The following is a 21,688-nucleotide window of genomic DNA, read 5'->3' as shown; positions in this document are numbered from 1 at the left end:
CTTATATATTTCATACAATTGTATTATAAATATTGGTATTTCGTTAAGAAACCAACAAAAAACAGTTTTATAATTAAGTTGTAAATAAATCAACACGAGATATAAACCATCTCAATTGCGAATACTCATACTAAAGGTACTTATCGTAGTTTATCATGCCCACTTGAAATGTTCGGGTCATACACTGTGTTTCTGTTCCATTTGGTGGAGTCGCTATTAATTATTATTTATTTTATTGAGGAATATATTTTTTTTAGGTTTCCTCGAGATCCAGTTAGATGTGGAGATTGGATATCAGTTATAGCACGGCAAAGATGCGAACAATTTTTCAAGCCGACTTTAGCGAGCGTTGTATGTTCTAAGCATTTATATTCAATGTATACACGTATATTTTAGTTAACTATAAAATTAAACATATTAGAACACCATAATATTACAAGTAAAAATAATTACTCCACACTTTATACATTAAACTTTGGAAAAATTAAAAAATGGACTATTAAAATTATTATTTATTACAATCAACAAAAAATGTTGAACAGTTCGACTCCACTCATACTTCACTTCACCCTGTTCCAGCGGCGACGTGCGGCCGTAAAATTATTGAAGTTTTTTTGGAATTGTAATAATTTAAACTTTAAGACATATGGATGATGGTTGAATTTAGTTTGAAGCGTGCGTCGTTCGTAAAAATTTATTGCTTTGTAAACACACATTGTACATTGTTTTATAAAAAGATCTTTAATAACTATTATTAAGGTTGATTTTAGATAAATGTATACTTTTTTAAACACTTTTACTTGGCGACAAATTTTCGAGAGGTTTTGTATGGGACTGTGTATCTTGTATATTAGTGATCGAAGTAATGAGGTCAAAAACACTTCACAATAGGGATGATGACAAGGTCAAAGATTAGCGAATTTTGTTAATAAAATAAAGAAATCACGGTAAAAAATAAGTATTTCCAAAATTTCAGCTTGATAGCATTTGTATTTTTTTTGTTATGCGCCTTCAAAGTTGGATATTCAAGTCGAATTTTTTTTCAATTAAATTTCTTAATATTTGTATACAATTCGATAACGCAATACTACTAATATTATAAAGCCGAAAGTTTGTTTGGATGTATGGATGTTTGTTACTCTTTCACGCAAAAACTACTGACGGACTAACTAAACGGATTTTAATGAAACTTTAACAGTAATAAAGCTTATACATCAGAATAACACATAGGCTAAAATTTTAACCGACTTTCGAAATGGAGGAGGTGTAATCTTCAACGATTACTCAGCCGTTTGTGAACCGATTTTCAAAAATTTTCTTTTGGTGTATAGGTTATCATTCCAATTTGGTACCATATTCATAAAAGTGGTGACCTGATAAAGAGACCATAAGTAATCGAGGGAACTCCTCAAAATTTATATGGAAATATGTGGTGACTTCGGTTTCGAGAGCAGTATTCTAAGCATATGCTACCAACAAGTAAGATTTTGCACCAAGGTATACCATGGTTCGGAAGGCGCTGAGAGAATTCCTGACTCTTTATAGATACAAGTTTAGGAGTTTCGACGTTGTTTTAAGAGCGGAAAGCATATTATGCTAATAGTAGCATAATATGCTTTTTTTTGCATAGGCAAATTACCTTTATCTTAATCATCATCACTACCATAAACCGTTATAGAACCATTTGTCGTCCCGTTTTAACCCTATTATTGGTACTTTTCATAATCTTTTATGATATATCACTTAAACCGCGGGTAACACCGCGGGGCACAGCTAGTATTTAATATACCTGTCGAACAAAGTTGTCTCCCGATGCATACAAACTACGAAAGACTGACGTCATACTTTCGTAGCACTTTGTATCGAGCGTTTCGGGTAGGTCTTATTTATGATATATTTGAATTGTCATATCTTGGTGAATTTTTAAGCTATCAGAGTCATTCTTTCAACGATGTTTCTATTTTTTAAGTGTCTGTCATCATGCCTATTCACATAATAATTATCTGCTCTTTAAATGCTTTGAATTAATACACGATAATATCGTATTATGCACAGCCTACCAGTTTAATAACTATGTATAATACACAATACATAATATGTTATGAATTATGATTTATGGACTGAAGACTCTATCTAGGGATGGTCATGGTCACATGGTGGAACTACTCAACAGTGGAAAGCGTTATTAATCAGTTGACCTACTGTTAACTGTAAGGTCTGTTACAAGCAGATAGCCACAAGCTCTGTAAAATAAAATCGTATAACTCGTGTAAAGAAACTTTAGAGACCGGGCATTATTCCTACATCCTAGGAATGTTGCTCAGTCAATAAGGCAGCGGGCAGCCTGTAATGTTTTTCATATAGCTTAGCTTTGCCAGTTGATTCTGGCTTAGCTGGTGCGGCAGAACCTGCACGAAATTAGCCAGTCAAGAATTTTTTCTTTTTTTTTACATCTCCACTCCGCACTCGGCACTGCACATTGGCATCGCATCTGTTTTGTTTTCGGGTGGAAAATAAAAGAAAGCTCGCGAACATTTTGACTTTGGAAATGCGAACGCATCTGGGTCACCGAATACGGAAACGGGAAATGAATATGGGTTTCATTTGCGTACGTTTAGTTCCTATGGGTTTTTCGCACGGCATTTTTGAGAGCATAATGTATTTAGCTGGAAAATGCTAGGTTGCTCTGGATTCTGGAATGATGTGCTACAAAGTATGTATTTCGTTCGAAAATTCTACGATTTTATAACAGTTCTACGATAATTCTGTGTATTCGCTTAGTTTAAAACTTTAAACTATTATGTTTGTTTTAAACTGACGAGTAGCTGTAAAAGTAGCTAGCGGTTTTATTTTTTTCATTCCCATATTATTTTAGTACGTTCTGACTTCTGAGTTCTATTTTATTTTTATTTTATTTGGAAAACTTACAGCTACTTAAAAATAACTATAACAAAGATTACTATAAAGCTAAACTTCATTACACTGACATTAATTCTTTCTGTATTGCAGAACTTATTGACTCAACATGTATAAAATAAGTTACTGTTCAGTTTAAAAATTAAGGTACAATCATTTTTTAAATATTACTAGAGATCGCCCAATGGTCGAAATTCGACCTTAGTCCCAACGACTCAATTTAAAAATTTCAACATCAGTTCTAAGTCGACATACTCTATTAGTATCTAAGATTCAATAACAAAATCTATATCCATTTTCAATTTGTCACCTTGTTGTCAACAGACTTCAACCTTTTAAAAAAATTTAAATAAAAGATTCGTATGTATAGGCTTGTCACTCAAAAATCTGTAATTTTTCCTTGTGTATGTGTCGTAGTGTGTGTAATGTTTTATTTGTTAAAAAAAAAGTATGATAAAAGCATAATTTCAAAATAATATTACCTCGATGCACTCCTTCACCATATAAACTATAGTCTATAACTGTGCAAAATTTCATTCACCTACGTTTCGTGATTTTTCGTAAAAAGGGTTATGTCAAAGTTTTTCGTTCGCGTATTAATATTATGATTATATTATTATTTAGTGGTAAGTTTTTATTTACTATGTTTTTATCGCATTGGGGTTAACCTGTAATGGAGGAAATAAGTATGAAAATAAATAAATAAATAAACATATTGAGTTCTATATAAATGGCTGATAGAATCCACATAGAGGGTATAGGGATAGAATGTGTACTTCTCCCGTAGCCCTTATGTAGTACTCGTGCTATGTGCACACGAGTGTCTACCGTCTGTATCTGGTAGTACTCGAGGTAAGGGGATTATTAGGCGGCGGGGCTCGCACCCACCCTAAACCAACGAGGACTCTTCAGGTAGGCCGGAGGTGTACCTCGGAAATTCACATAATTCCTTCAATGTGCCTATCAAATATTCTATTACCTATGTGGATAGTATAAAGTATGAACTATAACCGAATACAGTAAAAAGTAATATTTTCTGGTTTTATTTTGCTTTAATAGCTAGTGGCTCCAAGTTCCATTCAATGTTTGTAGGAAAATTAAAATTTTCTAATGGTATTTTTGCCAAAGGCAAAAAATGCGCATTTCATACGATAACATTTCAGATTCAAGTTTTAATAATGCCGGGGCGCGGAGGTACTGCAGGAAATTTTATCACTGCGAATTTCGTGCGCCAAACTTAAAACATTTCGAAATAAAAATCCATCTAGCCGTATTTTATGGGTATAAATAAAGGAACTCCGGAGCGCCGGGCGGGCCGGCTGAAATGGGAACGCGAAAGTGTATGCCCGGGGGGCCGCCCCCACCCCCGTCGGGCCGGGGGGTGGCGGGCCGGGGGGCGCGGGGGACCCCTGGAGACCTTGAGCCCGGGCGAATCAGCTGTTCGCAGCCGGGTACATGTATCCTCGGATAACTCGGTATTTTCGCTGATAAAAGCCGAGCCAACAATGGGAGAAATTGTGCGTGACTATGTGACTATAGATGGTATATCATGTATTTTCGAGAATTTAGTTTCAAATTGTGCAGGAATTTTTCGGTGGAGTTTTTTAACATAAATCTGCTTGTATCATAAATCATAATTCGTAGAAGATGAATAATTATAAATTAAAATATTATGTAGTGCATGTTGCCCGAATTTTTAAAATATTCTGGTTTCTGATCAGAAAACTTCATAATAAGTATTGTTTACTTTATGAGTGTGCAACACGGTGTACCTAGATAAAAGAAATCAATAAAAAATGTTTAGGATTATTGTAACTTTAATTCTGTGGATACAGTAAACAAAAACAATGTGTTATGGGGGTTGTTTCTGTAAAAAAATACAATAGTTGTAAAATTTGCACGTGTTTTTCTCTATTTTTTAGAAACTACATAATATATGAATTTTAAACTTTTTGAATAAAAATACCCTTTTTTGAGTTCTTTTTATGATAGACTATCTAATTACCTTTCATTTAAATTCTAAGGCTATTTTTATAGGCCGAAACCTCGCAAAGAAAGAAGGTTTTTTCATAATCGGGTAGAGTCAATAATAAAGTGCCTGCAACATAGAGCCCATAGAGGCGAAGAGGGCTAGACCATAATATAATAGTCCATTGAAATTTGAAATGTTACATAATATTGCATTTATTATAGAACGCAATTTTATTTTTGGAATATTATGTTGGGGGGTCAATAGAAGCTTAACCTCAAGTTTGTGGGGTCTAAATCTAAAATATATTTCTAATATGGTGAAGAAAACGCACATGTGCGTCAATAATATGCAATTTATATACATTAAAATCTGCCTTATTGTATATCGCTAAATGGTTTGAACTAAAGTTAGCGATGTGTGTCCTTGACTGTGTTGAACTTGATATCGCCCACGCCCACGTCTCGGTCACAAGTCGGATTATACTCCATGACATGGCAGACACTACGAGTATATTTACTGACCTGGGTGAAGCCTCATAGTCTATATGTAAGCTCTAATAGCATTACGAAAAATACCTCGCTAATTGATATTAACATCACATCCTCCGAGCTGGAACTTGGAGAATTAGGGCTTGTTTCACCATTTTCTGATAAAGTGCCGAACAGGCTATTCCCTTTTTGACAGATTCTCCATACTTGATCTGTCAAGTTAATTGTTGGATAACCTATTCGTCACTTATCAGGAATTGGTGAAACAAGCCCTTAATGTTTCGTCTAAAGCTCAAATAAAAATACTACGCAGAAAAGAAGTTTGATCCAATTGGAATATGTCTGATCCAATCTAAAACTTATTATTTTCATTCCTCTCATAAACGACTCAAGTATTATTTGAGGACTGAGACATTGAGTTGAGTATTGATTATACCATTCTAAAGTTGTTGTTTGCGACTTAGCTTCGAACTTATTTATTCTGTCTCTACAATATATTATTTTTAACGGGTAGCTAGCTATTTAATCGAGTGACTGTAAATTACCGTTTTAAGGCGAGGATAAACCCCAATTTGTTATTCCGTGACTCCCGGTTTACCTAGTTCCAATATAATAACGAAGTGTTAAAAAATATGAGATATAAATCACAATATTTAAAATACCTTTAACCATAAACATTTTAATAAAACGTAATACTTTGGCTGTAATTAATTTACAAACTCACCTCCGATAAAAATCTATTTCATCGAAATATAAGTATTAACTAGGATAATTATACATTTTATTTGAATAAATTGTTAATAAATCTATATTAAAATGTCCTTAACCGAAAAATTTTGTTTCTTAATGTTTATTTCCAAAGATATTTAAAAAAAAACATGAAAAATAGAGAAGATCGGCCCGTGTAACTACAGTTTTATGCTAAGCTAAAATGAATCTTATTGCGATGCGTATAACTTTGGTCTTTGGTTGTGTGCAAGGTTATCGTTTTGGATTGAGATTAATCCCTGCCTTAAGTGTCAAAATTAATTAATTTGGGTTATAGAATTACTATTTGAGCGACTGAGAGAGAGTGACGAGAAATTAACAGAACAGCAACTTAGAAATTATTTAATTGAGTTACTTGAAATACAAAATTAACAGCTTTATAATTTTTGAGCGACCTAATATCTGCTTGAGTGTCAACGTTACGTCCTGCATTTTTTGCAAAATTTGGCAAATGTAATTTTTATACTGAGCGGCATTTTATCTTAAATGAAGTGTTTCGAATACCAAAAACCACTTTGAAAAATACACTAATGAGCAGAGTATGAGCACACATTAAAACAAAAAAACCGGCCAAGTGCGAGTCGGACTCGCGCACCGAGGGTTCCGACAGCTTAAAGGTATTATAGACCTGAGTATTTGGTATGAATTTCAATTTAATACCTCTACGCGTTTATGAGGAAATGGGTAGTAAGTTTAAAAATATTAAAAAAAAATATATTATGTGATGTAACTAAAAATTTATGGTTTTCGTAATTTTTCCTTTATCTATGCTATAAGACGTTGCTTCGTACCAAATTTCAAGATTCTGAGTTCACGGGAAGCACCCTGTAGGTTTTGATTCCCTTGCAAGTGTCGAAAATTTGCGGCATAAACGGCTGTATCTTTTGATTGCGTTGGCTTAGAAGTTTGATTTTTTCACAGCTTCAAGGGACAGTAGACCTGAGTAATTGATATAAATTTCAGCTTCATACCTCCACGCGTTCCTGAGAAAAAGGGTCTTGACAGACGGACGGACGGACAGACGGACAACAAAGTGATCCTATAAGGGTTCCGTTTTTTCCTTTTGAGGTACGGAACCCTAAAAAAGAATATGAAATAACTATTTGATGAAACACTATTAATCAGGTATCCCTAAAACATTTTTTTTATTATTATCAAGCAACATTTTTGCGAGTGGCTTAATTTGGATAAGAGGAACAACGGTAAACGTTCGGAAACCTACCCCAAAATTGATGGGAAGTGGGGGGAGGGGGGGTAAACCCTCCCCTCAAATTCAAATTTTTTATTAAGCATACAATAATATACAATAGTATAAAAGCTAGGTAGCGTAGGTACATCACGTCGTCTAATCCCATGCTAAGTAAAAACTTGTGTTATGGCAATCAGACAACAGATGCACGCCGAACTATTTTATCCTAATATATATTATTTACACATTCACACACACAATCACACTACACTTTATCACGTAAAGTCTCTTTCGGCGACGTGATGCGCTTCGTTCGGGAGCCTCCCCCGGAACCTCCGGTAAACTACACCGGCGGGCCAGAACTCCTCCACCTCGAAGATGGATAAAACTTGAGTCGGCACTCTCACCACAAAGGAACTGAAATTCACTTTGTGGCGAGATTGCAGACGCTCCACCCTCAAGGTGTAGGTGGTCTTCTCGCGGATGTAGTTTACGACGTCTTCGATCGTCATGGACCAGTGCAGTCAAAATATAAAATATAAACCCTCAAATAGAATATCAGTTACCAATAATAATCATTAATAACGCAGGTCCCAAAAGTTTGCTCAAAGTGATATTTTTAGTAGGTCGTAATGTATAACCTCACTTAGAAAAATTTAATCTGTCTTTAATATTGAAGTTGCCCGCATGTATGTATGTATTTCCAGTCGCTCACACTAATACAGTCGCTCGGATAGCATTTTAATATCTGAAATATATTAATGACAATCCACTTTTTGTAAGCTCGTTCTGGATTTTATTATAAATCAGTATTAGTCGTTAGTTTAGTTTATTTTTCGCTTACTGAAATTCATATAGCTCAAGTTATTAAAACAGTATGTTCATCATCAGTCGCTAAGTAATTTTTTATCGCTCGTTTTATTATTTCCCTTTTTTAACCAAATATGAAATAAGTATATCTGTTTTTGTATTAATCCCGTCTCAAACAGATCGCGAAGAGTAACATGTTTAGTGTTTACGTGTATCTAATAATATCTCATTTATCTTGAATAATATTAGACAAGAAGAACTTTAAACTTCCATAGTCATAGATTAGATTCCATAGACATAGTTTCAGGACAAGGAGAAATTAGTCCATAAATCTATATTGCTGCTTGTGCCCTTCATTCGCACACGAAAAATATTGGCCGCTACTCACTTCTTTCCATGCGTTTCTTGAATATTGTTATATTCAGCTTTAGGTCATTGGCCGTATTTCTTTATCGGGAGACCGGACTATACAATATGGTAATGCTTTTGCCAATTGCCTACCTTGATCGAAGCTATACAGGAGACAAATAAAGAAGACCTTTATATTTATACTAGCTGTTGCCCGCGACTTCGTCCGCGTGGACTTCAGTTTATAGCGCGCGGTGTCAATAAAATTGGTGTCAAAAGCTTTTTCGAAACCCTGGTACCCCTTAAATCAAAATACCCAAAACAGCTGTGTAGTATATATAGTATAATATGATTTTTTTAAAATTAAACTTTTTTATACCTAAAGCTTATTTAGCGTTACACAACTTAGCTGCATAATGCATTACACAACTTTAGCTTTGCCCAATACCCATAATCTATTTAGTATTTATTATTGGTAGACTGTTGTTTCTGATATAATATGTGATGGTACGTGACTTATTTAATAACATGTATAACAATCGAAAGAATCGAAATATTAATTCAACATGGTACCACCTCTTATAGAAATACGCATGAGCAAGCAATAGCGCGATCTAGGGGACTCTTGGCGCCATCTGTTTTGAGTTTTTGGAACTAACTTAATTTGACCAAATTTACGCATTTTCACCCCCTTACAACCCTTGTCCTTTGTCAGGCTTTCGACTATCTGTGTACAAAATTTCATTACAATCGGTTCAGTAGTTTTGGCGTGAAAGCGAGACAGACAGACAGACAGAGATACTTTCGCATTTATAATATTAGTATAGATTATTCGTGGATATAGTTGCGGCGTGTGACATCTGGGGCGTGCACGGAAGGCACTTAATTACGCCCGGGTCAGAAATATGAGCCCGGATACCCGGGCCGGAGGATTGTGTGAGGAGGGGGGGGGGGGGGGCGTGGAAACTCCACCTGTTATATACCGCATATTATGTATGACGTCATCATTATCTATCAATTTCAATTTATAGTCTATAATAAATTTTACTTATTATTTATGCAGCGCTCGAATTATGCTCTAAATAAAACGAATCTTCGAATCTTTTTATAATAAGGTAGGTAGTGCACATTATTATACCAATTAAGTTTCACAGTCTAACAGACTTTTCAACTATTGATTTACATACTTAACCGAAATCCGTTTTGCCATCTACCATTCTCTAAACAAGTCCATCATAATTTATTAGAGGCTACAGTCACCAAAATTTAAAATAATTTCACTGTCATCCATCATCTTGATGATACAGGAAAATGATCATCAAGACATTTATCGTGTCTGGATGAATAATTTTAGAAAATGGGAAGTGGGTACGCCAACAGTTAACTCTGAAGCAAAGATTTTTTCGGTTGCTAGTAAAAAGTTCTACATTGTCAATTATTTAGTAATTGTTCTTGTTAGTTAAACCATTTTTTTAACTCATTAAGCCAACGAAAAACATTGTTTTTCTGCAACTTCTATGTGGGTGTTTTTACCAGAAAGGTGCTTAAGATACACTTTGCGATATAAATTTGATAATAATGTTTACGATGAGCAAAAACTAAAGGTTTTCCCCGCACATAACCCTCAGAAATAAACGGACCATTAAAATTACGGCAGTGGAAATCACGCCACTTGTGTTATCTAAATGCGATGTCTGTTCGCTCGACCAAATTCTCGATTGTTTCCAGTCGTTATCAGCTAAAAATATGCTCGCTGAAGAACTGAATTCTCTTCTTAAATCTTTTATTAACTCAATAACACTTTAAAAAATAATGTACATTTCGTATTTTGTCCTTTTCTTGTTGTTTATGTAAATTCTGTCAATAAGTCTATCAGTATCGGATAACGGTTTACGAGAGTCATCATGTGATCCATTACCACCACAAACTTGATCATCATCAGTATGTACAATGTACATAGCTGTCTTGTGTCGCTTGAGGCGTGGGTGACTCGTCCATGTCTGGCGGCTCTGGCACGTTGTCGCATTCCTCTGTCACTCCCGCTTTAATTTAGCCACCACATTCCCTCGTATTATTTATTGTATTGAGATGTTCTACTTTGTTAATAACATGTTTTGTTATTTATATTGATACGTTTTTATCTGTCTCAAATCGTTTCGCCGCATACTCAGTATGAAAGTCCTGACTTCCTGAGTTTGTGTATCGTTTTTTTTACTTAGCCCAAGATTTCGAGTGTCTATTTTTTATCGCATGCACTATTGTTTGTCATTAGTCATTAGTAGTGCACAGCCAAAATGTAAACGTACTTTAAACAATGAAAAGGTGTGTGTACTAGTGTTCAATGTCCTCTATTTACCTTATTGAAAGATAAGTTTCCTGCTAGATTTAATGAATATTTTATATATTCTGAGATCAGTAACTACTAACTAGGTCGTTAGGATTGCCTTGAAGGAACAAAACCTCACATTTTAAATGAAACAAACAACCAAATACATTAATCATTTTTTGTTAGTGTGTGGTAGAGAAAACCAGTTTTGGAGGTATGTTTTTACAGTCATTAGAGTAATTACTAGAATTTCAATTCCATAAATAAGATTGTTATTTTTAGTTTAACTTAGCAATCAGTAATCACTATCCAAAATTTTAAATATTCTGTATAATATTTTGGAAGTGATTTTAATCAATTATTCTATCGTCCTATTTTTTAACTCAGGGTTAGCAAGTTGCTAGTTTAGATCGATAGTATTTGGCAAAACTTTTTTCATCGTAACAAGTTTCGAAAATAACTGATTTCTCGTTAAAACTTAAAATAAATGCCAACGCTGCGCCGCGCGTAACGTGTGCGAGACAGTTTCAACGCGTGTTAAAATAACATAAAAATATATTTATGTGAATTGTGAATTCAGTTTTTCTGTTGTTTGAGCTTAATTTACATAAGAATGCAATAATTAGCAGCGTGCACTAATGACCTCTGTGGGAGATAACGTAAACGTGTGTTGGTTGTTACTAATAGATTACGGTTATCTCAGTCGTTAGTGGTCATGCATCGTTATACCTACTTCGATCGTGTTTGATTAACGATGACCAATTTATAGTAAACAACTTTAAAATTAACTTGCTGAAGAGAAATTAAAAAAAAATCCATCTGGATTCATATTAGCATATTTTATTGGTTGAAAATTAAACAGGTTGGAGTACTCTGAAGGCTTTCTTGAATAATGGACAAAATGTTTCAAATTGTAAATACTTACATAGTCAAAAATGCTGAAATATATTTTAAGATTGAAAAAGTTAGTTTTACTTACTACTATGTTTAAATATCCTTTTTTTCACAATCTGCAAGGAAAATTGTGTCTAAAAAACTTTTTAGTAAATTTTTTAAAGAAAAATATTACTTCTTTCCAGGTAATGCAACAACGACAGAAAAAGACAAACTCTACAGGAACATCGGGTATGGAAAATATCAACTTCTCTTTAGCAAGTTTTACGTTTCAGGCTTTGAATTTTCGACAAAAAAAACGATTGTTCAACATTACGTCTTGTTAAATATACTTGCATGCCGTCATAGTCTAATCGGTACTTAATTTGCTTATGGGCACTTAATGTAATTTTGCACGGCATTCGAACGGAACAGTATTGATTATACAATTTCACACAACACTGTTCGCCAGTCTTCCCTGGGCACGTCCGCTACATCCGTCGTTCGTGGCTCGACTGCCGCGAGTCCCATTCAACAGGCGACTAGGATGTGGGCGGGGCGTGCGGGACGCGGTGTCATTGGGTGAACGCGCGGCGCGCAACGATGGCCGCCGCTTCACTCGGCCAATGAGCGGCGCGCGGACTGAACGCGCGTCCGTCCGGTAACCGGCGCGACGTTGCCAGCTCGACACAAAAAATACCAGATTCGACCTTCTTAGGACCCCCGGTTTTTTTTTGTTTGACCGCGTTATCATTCGGGAACGTGTACCCTTATCCGTGTGATGGTGTTCTCTACGTGGATTCCTCGTGCAGTGTTTTAGTGGATTATGGTGTGGTCTTCGCCGTCAGGAGAGGTCTTGATAGACATCATTTCAAGGTATATTCGGTTCCGATCGCTCGTGCAGACGGTGTCATGTGACGTGGCTCTACCTGCCTCGTGGTCGATGGCGCTCGTCGGTGGTAGTTTAATGTAAATATAGCAGTAGTGATCTAGTGCAGCTCCTAAACTGTGGCTATGTAAGTCAGCTAGCGGCGTCTGGAGACGGGCCCAGTCGGAGTGAAAGTTGCGAGGGACACGAGTCACGACAGCTGATAAACGTATGTGTTATATCGGTTCTAGCAACATGACAATTTCTTTTCCCCGATTAGGTGCTTCCTGTTTGTAATAACTAATAACAAACCTACACAACACGTTTTAGTCCACCTACACTGGAGACACGTGTACATTAATTAAACCAGAGTGCTCAGGCGAGATTTTCTCTTAATTTAGCGATTCTCTTGCGGAAGAGTGTGTGCCAAGGGGATGCTGCCTCTGCTTGTTTAAATAGAGCAAACACAGTACATACTACCAATCAGACTGACTGTACCAGTTTTATAGATTCAGGTCATGCAAGATAGCTTACATGAGAGACTATAGAGTAAGTATTTATAGACTGTAGACATTCTAATACCAAGTAGTTGTCAGCTGACTTAATACCTGACTCCTGAGTAGTACATTTTTGTTAAATGCAATGTTAGGTAGGTACAAATTTCCTAGTGTTCTGATCATAAACTGAAAAGAATGTTTAGCAATGGGGTAATTTTAAGCCTGTTCCACCATTCTGGTTAGTCTCCTTTCTTTTAAGGGGGTACCTGGTTGATGTAATGTAAATACTATATACTACTATATTATTATATTGTGTTAGGCTTTTGGTATTCAGATTTCAGATGAGAGCAGAGACGAGCAATATGGGAATTATATTCTTATCAGTTATCACATATTATGTAAAGCCAGGGGAACAACATAGGTATAACGTATTTAGGTAGGTCTGCAGTTCTCATTTACCTAACTTATCAGTCACGCAGATGTCTGATAAGTGATAACAGTGATAAGCCGTCTCTTTATTAGTGTTTATCAAGTTTCACAACGCGACGTTTTTGTCATTGCTGTTTCAATAAACCTATATTTAAATTAAAGTAAGCAGCCCCTGGCACTGCCCTAGGGTCTTATATGTATAAGGTTCACCATATATACGGTACATATAACATAATATGTATAGGTCTACTATTTACATATTTTAGTAATCAGTGATACTAATTATTAGTACTAGCCTAAACTGTAGGTTGCTACTTGCTAGTATACAGAGTATGTATTGAGGTGCCAACTTCATCAGTTGCACAGGTGCCAAGTGCCAACTGCCAATCTCAAGCTTTTAGTTAAACGTATGAATATTTTATTTAATCATCTGTAGAAATTGTTAATAGCTTATTAGTAATGTTTTATGAGCCATAAAATAATCAAGTACCATGCAAACAACTTTCAAGTTTCAATCTACCGAAAATTGGTTTTGAAATCTTTGCTCTCACACATTTCCTACGAATCTGATGATAGATGTCGTAAGATCAGTTTTCAATTATTTCGTCAGACTCCCATAAAACTTCTACATTATTGCAGCATTCGTCTTCCCGTGCTGATGTCGCTAATGACTCTTAAATCTGTCTCGTAAAATACGGCAATACTACTGCGCAGCATTTAATAGTCGCTAGTGGAAATGATTGTGCAACTTGTAGAATTACACCGCGTTATGGTGGCCATACACTATCCTTCCTATCGTCCAATCGGCAAGAAGTTACCGATTGGATTAGTTAGAACTGACCGTGTGTGGGAGTGGATTGGCATGAGTCATGGTGTATCATGTATGGCCACCATTAGTTGTCTTAGATTTAAGAAATTGGAGCGTACTCTCTGCTGCTGATGCTACCGTAATCCCTCATTTTCAGCATTCACTCGGAATCAGTATTCCCAACTTAATTTCAATCTAATCCTAAGCCTTCACTGCCATCGAAATAATTACTTTCTAAAATTTGATACGTAATACTCAAATGAATTTTTTCGCGAAACTTTCTCTCGAATTAATATGTTTTTGGTGAAATATCTCTCGCATGAATTTTGTGAATTCTTCTCAAATTAATTGTTTCACGAAAATCTTTTCCCATTTTACGTGGAATTCCCACTCAAATGAAACTTCTCGCTGAAATTTATGTTTTGCATTCATTTGAGAGGAATTTGCACGTTTTGGGGCGAGTTTTAATAAGTTTGTCAAACCGGGGTCAGCTGTTTTGGTATTAGTAAGTGGTACACTTGCACTAAACTCCTGTTTAGGTCGTTATTCAAAGAAAGTGCTTGTAAAATGGTAGTTTGTAAATTGTACTACGGTGCTAGGGGTAGGCCCTAACTCTAGCCTCCCCTTAATTTTTTTATGGACGTTACATACGAACATAATGTATCATATTTTATTCTCTAGACAGCCCGGATGAACATTGTGTACGCTGGTGATTGATTTCATTATTAATATTCTTAGCTGCCCGCGGTTCTGTCCCCACTCCCACAGGCCACAACCACCATAAAATGCATAATGTATTTCTGATGCATCGATATAAAAATATTAAAATTCAGCCGGCAAAAGGCAAGGAAGTCGATGTAATTTCGTATTCAAGTCAAACCGGTCAGATGGGTCCGTTTTAGGTTACTTACTTTGGTTTTAGGTTTTATTTTATGTGCATAACAATGATATTCTACTTTACAGATCTGTTACGTTCATACTATTTTCCGGCTTAAATCTCTTCCGAACAACATTGACAAATTTGACAGATAAGTGAAACAAAAGATACGAAATGCCATTTACATAAAAGAGACAGACTAAATAAAAGATGACCCAATTGGGTCGTATTTGAAGCTTCACACCGCGCGCTGTAGTAACATATCTGCTTTGAGTTTTTTATTATTAAATCATTGGTGCATAAAATCTGTATCGGGTATCAACATGTATATGGAATGCTCTTAAAAACTAGTTCTTTAGTTTCTCTGGCGTCTACTTCGATCTGAAATCTTGTTTTTATGGCATGATTGTCTTCAAGAATTTATTTTTTTGTATTCAGAAAGCCTAGAGTAAACATTACTTGTATTTCAAGAAACATATTGTCAGAAGTAGAAGCCTGAAATAAATTATTTATATTAAAATTGAAGACCAAATTCAGATTTGTTATAACTTAATATAAGGCAGAGTTGTCATGTTGGTTAGTTGTAGGATGGAGCTGGTTGCTCTTAAGTCTTAACAATGTGACTGCCAATTATGTTCCTTATTCTACAACGTAATGATTTAATAATGACGATAATATCTTGTAGTCATCTCTGTGTTGATTCAGGATGTGATAGATCCAAGGTCGAGCTGCTCGACTCGTCCTCCTCCTAGGGGCTAGGGCTGACGAGCTAGTTTAAAAACTGCTTTGGTTAATTTTTTATAAGATAGTCTACGAGTAGTAGTAGTCGGCAGAGAAAGTGTTGGTTTGTCTTTTTGCTATAATATAACTTGTAAGTTGTAGGTAACTAACTGATACGTTAAAATTTAAAATCATTTTCGAACTGGCTTTAGGTATGACTTTATGTCTACCTCTATGTTGCCTGACCATCTTATATCTTATTTTTTTCCTTCATTTAAAATTACCTTAATTACATCACTTCAGAATTAAAATTGTTTTCAACGTAACCCAATTTAGAAATATCTGCAACAAAAATCTAGCAGTATTGATAGGAAACACCACTTTAAAACATTTTATTCTCACGATAATTTTTTTTTATTTTGTTATGTAAATTGATACAGTGTACGGTTAGACTAAAATACTTTTATGGCTTTTTCTATATTTAATGTTACTTTATAGTTTATAGCTAATTTCAGATAGTGGTAAGATATTATTAATTAAAAGACTGTTTCAACTTTCAAGTAGTATATTGAATGTTTACTTTAAATACAGAGGTTATCTAGGAAAGACCTAGCTGGATAGTTTTTCCCCCAAAATCACAAAAAATCAAAAGTAGCTGAGTGACTTATTATAATCTATATTCTATACTATAATATTATAAAACGGAAGAGTTTATTTGTTTGTTTGAACGCGCTAATCTCAGGAACGACTGCTCCGATTTGAAAAATTCTTTCAGTGTTAGATTAGATAGCCCATTTATCGAGGAAGGCTATATTTATTTATATGGGCTATATTTTATCACGCTAAGACTAATAGGAGCGAAGAAATAGAGGAAAATGTGGAAAAAACGGGGGAAATGATTTGAAATTGCTTATTATCTTAAGAACTACTGGAGCAATTTCTATGTTATTTGGCACACATGAAGAATAGACCACGTGAAGGGACATAGGCTATTTTTTGCGGAAAATGTGCGGTTTCCGTGAAATTCTAGTAAGTATATAATTGTACAAGATTGTGTCGTTTTAAACCCTTCTTCTCACTTGCCTTGTGCAAAGCGCCAACACAAAAAATATCGACACATTTACCTCTAAATAAGAACTTTTATATATATTTTTATTCGGAATAACAAGGATTGTGAAAATAAATGTCCTTTAATTTTGATTCCGTTTTTGTAAGTGTCGCGGTATTTTTGTACGTTACAATTTTATCTCGTCGGCCGCTTGGCGGGGCTCCAGGATCCGGACTCCGGAGTAATTCGTTAGGAATTATTATCCACATTCAAACCGAAGACAATGATGGATGAAGAGAATCTGAGGAACAAACAAGCTGTAGGTTATAACTTAAGCTTTATTTGATCGCCTAAATCTTACTCACCTTTATATTAAACCACTTTTAGTTTAGGTTAGTTTTAGGTAGGTAGTTTTAGGTTACGACGTAGATTCTTAGGTTACTTCGGTTGCCTAATCTCTATCAATACTTCAAAAACATTGTCTTTTCTCCGACTTTTTCGGTTTATTTGTCAGCTCTTCTCTTTATGCCACCCTATGCCATGCCAGCCTCAAAACTTTCTTCAATCAAATGACATTTAAAGCATTTTGGTAACTGCAGGAGCGTTTGTGTAGACTCATGTAGAGTGGTCAGTGATCACCCAATGACCTATCATGCAATGGGAGTTGGGACGAGCCGCGAACGGTCGGCAAAGGCCAGCAAGCACGACAGCCAAACGTCAAGAGGGCTTACTAACTTCTAGACACCGGACACGGTAACCCTAAATAAATTCTTTATTTACTAAAACTAGAAGAGGTCAAAAAACGAGACCCAAATTATGGCTTTTTAACGAGTTTTATCACATGGTCCTTACTGCCTCTAAAGATAAATTTCCAAAGTAAAGGCATAGTAAAAATGGTAAAGGTCTTTAGTCCTTGCCTCCATATACTTAAATGCTTCTTTCACAAGTCAATTAATTGTAGTTAATAAATTAATGAAAACAAAGTTCGATCATAGATGACGCAACTTTCATTTCGATATCGAGTTTGTTTCTACTTATTCTTCGTTATCGAAGGCCTAGTTAGGAGATAATTGAAGAAGTTACAACGACCGAACTACTTTTACATTTCTTTATGAATCTTTGTTAATTATAAGTATTCCGATGCCGGAGACGTAGTAGCACCTCCATCGGGGGTATAGCAGACACAATAGTGTAATCATTTTCAATTGTTATGCGGCAGCCGGCTGCCGCTTGGGGACTGATGGGTTAAATATCTCTAAAAGTCGTTAGTTTGAAGCCATCACGAGTGGTTCCAACGACAATATTATTGCGAGAGGTAACGGAAATCTGTTTTTGAGCCGTCTGGGTGACGCATACTCAGATGCTTCACACTGAAAAGGTGACTTTGGATGATTAAAATAAAGAAAAAGCGTTAGGAGACAGTCCCTTAAACTCAACCAAAATAAATGAGAGGAGGCAAAAAGTTGTAAGAAAATATAGTTAAGTGATGTGCAGTGTGCTTGATTATGATAAAGTTATAGAAAAGTTTGCCTCAGAATACATAATAGTACAAGTAGCAAAAGGAAATTGAAACCTTTAAACTAATTATTTGCAAGGGGCTGTAATGGTCGCATGTAGCAATTCCTCTCAATCAATTCAGCAAATGAATTGTCAAAACTGTCAAACTGACAAATGTCAAATTAGTACGAATTACTAGATATGAATTGCAATTTGCAAGCATAATATTTGCATTTTGCGATTCCAAAAAAATTAAAAATATTATGATTCATAATATGATTCTCCAAAGCGACCATTTTAGCCCCACTGATCTTTCTCTTTAAACTTCCTTATGCTTATAACAGAAATGGTATTTCTGGACCCCATAATTCCAAAGCCATGACGTAACCTATTGTGTGTAAAACTGAAGACCGGGTCTAAAATAAACCAAGAACAGTCGCGTGGGTGGTGTCAGGTGTTTACGACCCCATCGTTGCGTTATGGTTATGGCGTCGTTGGCAGGGGGGCATGGGATTTGGATCATCGGAAAAAACTTTTATGTGAGTGACTGGCAACATGTAGTAGTTGAAATTTGCATTAGATAACTTTAAAGGGGCAACAGATTTGGGATGGGAAATTAAAGACGCCATTGACATTGAATGTGCAAGTAATTTACGACATTTTAAACAACTACATCTTTTAATAATTAAATATTATAATCTTTTAACTTTTAACGTAAAAAGTCTGAAACCTAGGTTTAGAAAGTGCTCTGATTCTTAAATTCGGGTCGTCAGTCGTCACCAATTTTTACACACAATGGGCGATTTTCGACGCAGATTTCCTTATTGTTAGTGCTCCGAGCGAAATGTTTAGGATTTCTCTTTAAGAAGTTTTAGGGTCTGTTGGTTTTCCTCAAAAGGTAGATCCTATCTTCTATTTTAAAATGACAAGTGAATGGATGCAGAGCAAGCGTCTGTTGCAACAGTGCGGGGATTGTGTGTCTGTGTATGGCTTCATAGTACTGTAATTGGATAGGCCGCCTGTTTCGTGGCATTACTACTTTGTTGGCTATATCCTGCTTGGTGAAAGGTTCTTTATTTTTATCCAGGTTTTATGTAGACGTCTGTTGCCATGAAAGCTAAAGCTAAAATTTGTGCAAAATTTGCTATGGCATGTTTCATGATCATGTCATTCGGGGAAAGAATTCAAACATTGTTTTTTTGGTTAGCAATAAAATAGCATTGAAGAGAACTGAGAAGCCTCAAGTACGAATTTACCTTATAGTAATACATATTATTTCTTCCGATTCATAATCTAATATCCATCATTCCAGTTTTCTGAAAAAACCCATAAAGTTAAAAAAGTTTAGAATGAGCAAAGACATGTACACTAATACTAGTGTTCACGTTTTTAGGTAGAGTTAGTGAGGCCATGGCAGCCGCGGGGTGTGGGGCGGGAGCATGTGGCGTCAGTTAACCTCTGACAGTTCTGACACGCGATGGTGAGTACCACTGACCACTGCCAACGACCACTGCCATTGATATGCGACCAGCTTATACCTTAGATAAAGTAAAAAGTTATGGACTTCTCAAGTTGTGCCAATGTTTGCCATAAAACCAAACTGGTTAAAGGACTTATTGGCACAATATAAAATCGGCTTCGAATGATTCGAGAACATTTTTTCCGTTGAAATACCTACCACGTGTTTCGGTATATTGGCTTAAAATCTTCCTCTGATTTTGTTGTATCGGTAACGCCTTGACTTTACTATAACTACGTCTCTATAATGGAGTTAATAATTATTATTATCTAATCCTACGCCAAGATTGTTGTCACGTATACTCTGTAGTTACTAGCTACAGTCGAAGTACGTTATTTTTAACCCGACACAATAATAGTATGTTATGTAAGAACTTACGACTCCGCAGTCATGCCAAGGTCGGAAATTACATATTATCTTTTGAAGTAGGTTTTTCCTCGGTTGTAATTTGTATACGAATTATGTTATGACAATAATAATCGGTAATCATACAGAGGAATTATAATTTATAATGCTTGTAGAAGTATGATTTGAAAGTAAAATGTAGAGACTTCGAGAGAGTTCGATCGTCGATGTCATACTTTCAGATCATTTAAGCTGTAGACTTTGAATATCGTCAGTGGAGAGGTAAATTAACGTATACGCCAAAATTCCACGAGGAGAAAGAAGTTTTATTTCTTTATTTATAACCATAACTTTTTACGCTGTCATTAAATTTTTGATGAGTTCGACCTTTACATTTTTTATTATTTTTTAATTTTTGGTAGCCAGCCAGCCAGCAATAGTCTTTTTCCAAAGTCTTGTTAGATCTTTATTAACAGTGTGTTTTAGTGAAATACCAAAGCAAACGTAATAAATACATTAATTATGAACGTAATATTTCTCGAGTTCAATGTTGGCCAAATCCTATAAACCTTGTTGAGGCAGTAACAGTTTTGGAGTAAGAGGGGGAAGGAAGGGATAGTAATCCCAAGAATCAAGATATCTCCAAGCATCTCTTACGGCTTGCCATTATCTTCCTCTAGATACGTCCATTCGTTCAGATAAATTACCCGGGTTTTTCTCTCTGTAAAGAGTGAAAAGGTTCTAGTTCCTAAGATTCACGCCTTTAATGTAGGTTTGAGGTTTAGTTTTGTGAGCCTTTGAAATAAACATTTAATTTGAGGAATTTTATCGTATCGGTATAAAATACATAAAATAATACCTACATATTTTATGGGAACACACTAAAATATAACTGTACTCTAATAATAGCGCGGACTACATCGAACACGCTATAAACTTCACTACGCTTATTAAACCGTAAAAAAGCTAAAATGAAAAGCTAAATCCAACCCATAAAGGAACTAGCGCTGTATCTATAGCTAGAGCGAGCGACCTTCAGGCGAGTGGCAACAGCACAAATACGTCCACTATACGACGTATATAGCTTAATCGAACAACGCTATAGTCGCTATGGACTATACTATAGTGTGCGGCGGAGCTTAGCACGATGAACTCGCTGTGTGACGCATCCGTCCTCGGCGGAATAACAGCCCAACTGCCGCACGCTCGAGCAATATTCAACCTTACAGTCGCACCGCAGAGTCACATTTGCATAAGCGACGACGGTTGTGTAGAAAGTGTATTTATTTTGTAGGTTGTCAGACACAAGTGCAGTGTTCCGAGAAGCGAGGCGGGCGGTTGCGACTTGCGACGTTCGGTTATTCACATGTTCACATGGCGACGGGCGTCC

At 35.7% G+C, this 21,688-nt stretch overlaps 1 protein-coding gene across 1 annotated transcript in view; it reads left to right on the top strand.

Annotated features, from left to right (window-relative positions):
• Nucleotides 1-21,688, top strand: part of LOC121728239 — a 157,806-nt gene that overhangs the window by 75,095 nt on the left and 61,023 nt on the right. The window contains exon 4 of the mRNA XM_042116380.1: nt 11,897-11,942. Coding sequence (XP_041972314.1) covers nt 11,897-11,942 — 46 coding nt within the window. The remainder of the gene's footprint in view (nt 1-11,896; nt 11,943-21,688) is intronic.

The sequence above is a fragment of the Aricia agestis genome, chromosome 6, assembly GCF_905147365.1.
Source record: "Aricia agestis chromosome 6, ilAriAges1.1, whole genome shotgun sequence".
Classification (NCBI taxonomy): Eukaryota; Metazoa; Arthropoda; class Insecta; order Lepidoptera; family Lycaenidae; genus Aricia; species Aricia agestis.
This window is presented reverse-complemented; position numbering and strand designations above follow the sequence as displayed.